This window comes from Physcomitrium patens, chromosome 24 (assembly GCF_059467195.1).
Source record: "Physcomitrium patens ecotype Gransden chromosome 24, ASM5946719v1, whole genome shotgun sequence".
Taxonomy (NCBI): domain Eukaryota; kingdom Viridiplantae; phylum Streptophyta; class Bryopsida; order Funariales; family Funariaceae; genus Physcomitrium; species Physcomitrium patens.
Genome location: NC_143433.1, coordinates 2,686,653 through 2,690,619, shown reverse-complemented (window position 1 = coordinate 2,690,619; position 3,967 = coordinate 2,686,653). Strand labels below are relative to the sequence as shown.

The following is a 3,967-nucleotide window of genomic DNA, read 5'->3' as shown; positions in this document are numbered from 1 at the left end:
CATCATGTGGCAGCAGCAGCAGGAGCACAGTTCATGTGCTTCACATCATGACAAAAGTTCACCATCACCTTCATGTCAAGCAAGGAGCCAGCTAGTGCTAGTGAAAGTATTGTGAATTTTTGGCCTCTACCTTCTGACATGAGTATACAGAAAGCTCCCCTTGATTGCTCCCAAGAAGTAGTTCCAAGGAATTCCCTAGAGACTGGGATTCAGTGGGTAGAACTGAAACAGAAGGTCATAAGTATAGACACATTCTGGGTTGATGGTGCTACTTTATTTATCATGTGTACCTCTGCTTGAGATAATTTGATTGGTTGTGATTTCTCTAGTTCTATGAGGAGTGAAAATGACTGACAGCTTAGCTGTATATAAATTGAGTATACATCCAAGGAAATCAAGCTAATGCTACATCTATATGCATATCTATCTATCTATCTATCTATATTTGTATGTTTATGAATCACTAAATTGATCACTAAATTGCTTGTAGCAATAAAACAATATCACAATTACTCCATGCAAAGAATGAGCCAATTAAAATGAAATGAGTTGCATGTGATAATGCAATGCACAATGATGGGTGTGCCAATGAAAAACCAATAAGGTATGCCTTCTCCATTGCTAATTCATGGGCGACTGCAGCCACACTAGTAGTGGGTATTCTCCCTCTGCTGTAAGTCACCGCATTTGATGCAGTGGATATAACAAGAGCACCCTTTTGAAATAATGCTGCGTGTTAGCCATGCAGCGATGCTGTAAAAAGCGCATAATTCAATCGAATCATTGGCTGTCGTGGTTGTACTTGCGGTGGATACTTCTCAAGCTCCAATAAATCTTGGCCTGTGAGAAGTAGCTGATAATCCTTGCTGGACCAGCCAGAAGGGCCTCAACCAGGTTCAATAGGAAAGACTCGGACGGTGCAAATCCCCGAGTGAGAATGACGAGAATGGGACCCAACCCAAAGGTAGTGGTGATCAAGAATGTGCCCCTCTTGATGCCAGAGAGTGCAATTTTTGCGACGGTCTCTGGGGATTGAGCGGATTTTCGATTGTAAAAAGAGGCCACCCCCATTCCTGAAGTCAGCTCCTCTTCATTGTCGACTGAAAGAGGACAGAAGTGTTTGAAATTAGACATAGAAAGCCACATGTAAAGTAATGACAGACAAATGGTTGGCACACACATGGCAACTTCTTCTGGAACAATAACGCTGGTCGAAGAGTACATTTCCTTAAGGTCATTGTTAATAGCGGTTCACTCACCAGAATCCAAAAAAGCTGTTTTGACGAAACCTGGACACACCAAATTCACGCGCATATTATAAGGCGCGAGCTCCAGCCGCAAATTTTCCGCTATTCCCTTAACTGCATACTTGGTTCCGGTGTATACTCCATTTCCATACAACCAGCACTGTGCAAATTCGACAGTTTCTAGGCGTCAGCAACTATGAACTGAAGCAACATGTATGAGATTAAGAAAACATGCATTCCGCAGAGTTTGTAACCCCTCTTTGCAACTTCCCCAGCATTGTTGCGAGATTAATCCTGCTTTGCATAGCTAGGGATCGTTCCGCACATTCAGTCCAGACTTAGCACAAGAATTTCTCAAAAAATTCAATTCTATGGTACTCCAACTGAATTAACTTGCAACCAGGCAACCACAATATATTTCAGTGTATTTCTTCAAATTATCTGTATGTTTCCGAGTAACATTTGATAGATTGTAACCCTTTCTTACCAAGGACGCCAAGCTGCCCAGGAAGACGATGGATATGGGGTGGTCACGGCTTCGCAGCTTGAGCTGAGGTAACACAGCGTGCAAGGGATACACTGAGCCGAGCAAATTGGTTTGCACCACTACATTTATGTCTTCTACGGTGAAGTCCTCCATAAAACCACTCCTTGTTAGCCCTGCATTGTTGATCAATATATCGATGGGTCGCCAGTCAAACGATTCCCTCACGGCTTTGGATATTTCTTTGTAATTGGTCACATCTGCTGCCTGTGTTTAAAACATTTATGATGAGGATTGTCAATGACGTGCATAGCGCCATAGATGGACGCAAACAATACGTGCAAGGTGCCAATCGGAAAACTCGGGTGTTGAGATGTCTATTCCTACAAACTCTGACATTTTTCCACTGCACTTCAATATCAAAATTCTCAACACACGTAGAATGCACTAATATGTCTTCTTGTACCTTCACCAGCACTTGCTCCGGAGAACATTCCAGCTGCTTGAGCAAAGACTTCGCGATTATACCCATTTTCTCGCCATTCCTTGCGACAAGAGTAAGATACGCGCCTTCTCGTAGAGCTTGCTTAGCTATCTCCAAGCCGATGCCACTTGAGGCGCCTGTAAGGAATAAATGCTTTCCTCGCAGGTTGGACATGAATGGTTTCTTTGGCCACAGTAGTGAAATGCATAACGTAGCTAAAACGGCAATAACAATCCATGAAAACTGAAAATACATTTTATAGCACTGCGCAGTCTGCTCGCAAAACTCTACTTGCAACAAACAGCGTACTCGATGCCCAACAGGTTTGCGGTGCGTTCAACTAGTTCGGCACTAGTACAACTGCGCTGAACTTTACTATAATAAAAGAGACAATAGAAACTGGACAGTTGCACATGGCAGTGCTATCTGCTCTCGAAAGATGTTGCACGCGTCCGAGATAAAATGAGAGGTCCTCTGCCAGACAAGAGTGTTTTCAAAATGACTGGTCTCCGCTTAGAGAAGGAATTGTACAAAACCACTCATAGCACGTCCCCAGTACAGTTTTCTGTTTGTCTCGCAAGGGGGGCTACCTCCTTCAAAGCTCACAAAAAAGATCCACACAAGTACTATGAACACGTAGTTACTACTTCCCGCAACCTCGTCTACGGGAAAAGGTCGAATGTGGGAATCGAAGAGAAGATAGTGTCAAGCATATGAGCAAGACTAAGGCAATTCGTTGAGCTTGAAGTTCATAATGTATAGGAGTGTCTTCCGAGACTAGCCTCATTAGGAGAATAAACACAGCTTTGTGTACAAGAATTACTTCCAGTAACGACAAAACCTCGCGGCTCAACAACCAATCACTAGCACCATTTAATCGAGAGAGAAAACCACGATTGCACGACTCATTTTAGAGACGACTTTCCATGTCATATTCACATGCAAGTCCGGCTGTGAGACGGTCGTTTCCAATCTTCCCTACTCAAGCCACCTCCAAGAGCTCCGCACTGCCACACACGTGCAAGCGTTGCGAAGAATAAACGAACAATAAAAAAAAATATCATCGGAATGCTCACCTGCAGTTGCCGGACACTGTAACATGAATGTCAGAGACGGTCTGCTTTTCAATGTGCTTCACTGATGATGAGTCGCTACGGCACCAACTGCTACGACGATCGTTCTCCCACTAACCTCATATCGCTCTAATTAAATCCACCGGTCGTACGCCTTACAAATACAAACTGCATCAAAGCGGACGTCCATTCCTCCAAGATACACTAGTCCTTCTGCAATGATTCTCTCTGCATTTCCTCTCCCTCCTCAGTCAAAGCGCTTCTCAAATTACTTCTCCACCGGTGATGAACTCACATCAAAGTATCCACCAGCAGAAGTTGTTTCGGATCGGCTACAATCCAAGAATCACAGCATTGATCGCCACCAGATTACACCGCTTACGTTATCTTATAATGCTCCTGCTAGCCGCTGGAGGATTACGCATGAAGATCAGAGAATAGACTCCTCTTTCTCTGACAGGGAAGCTCAAGAAGCAGGCTACGAAACAGAGATGAACCTTCAGTAAGTTCATCATAACCTAATCTCTGGAACATATTGCCAGAAAATTGTTATTACACTCCGCAGGGGTATTCCTCTCTCCAGAGCTTCTGAAGAGGTTGTTTGGCGCGCGGCTCGGGCCATGTTTTTAGCGGCCTTTCATGCGTACCGGTCTTCAGAGCTTCGCTGCGCCTCGTTGGT

At 44.1% G+C, this 3,967-nt stretch overlaps 1 protein-coding gene across 2 annotated transcripts; it reads right to left on the bottom strand.

Moving 5' to 3' along the window:
• Positions 1–252: 252 nt before the first annotated feature.
• LOC112276431 (3-dehydrosphinganine reductase TSC10A) lies at positions 253–3,967 on the bottom strand. 2 transcript variants are annotated; one of them, XM_073530787.2, is made up of 5 exons: positions 3,292–3,967; positions 2,198–2,352; positions 1,735–1,998; positions 1,260–1,407; positions 253–1,100 (listed from the first exon to the last, which is right to left on the bottom strand). In XM_073530787.2, exons 1-5 carry the CDS (start codon positions 3,314–3,316, stop codon positions 781–783), a joined length of 912 nt encoding a protein of 303 aa, XP_073386888.1. In that variant the 5' UTR covers positions 3,317–3,967; the 3' UTR covers positions 253–780. The 2 variants fall into 2 exon arrangements, with proteins under 2 accessions (XP_073386888.1, XP_024363493.1); XM_024507725.3 differs by lacking the exon at positions 3,292–3,967 and having other exon boundaries at positions 2,198–3,238.

What these genes read in the sequence shown, in the direction of transcription:
- LOC112276431 (XM_024507725.3), bottom strand. Translation starts at nt 2,470, where the DNA reads ATGTATTTTCAGTTTTCATGGATTGTTATTGCCGTTTTAGCTACGTTA. An exon ending in TGGGCAGCTTGGCGTCCTTG is followed by an intron (nt 1,408 to 1,734) that starts GTAAGAAAGGGT and finishes GAATTTGCACAG; the next exon opens with TGCTGGTTGTATGGAAATGG. An exon ending in AACAGCTTTTTTGGATTCTG is followed by an intron (nt 1,101 to 1,259) that starts GTGAGTGAACCG and finishes GTCCTCTTTCAG; the next exon opens with TCGACAATGAAGAGGAGCTG.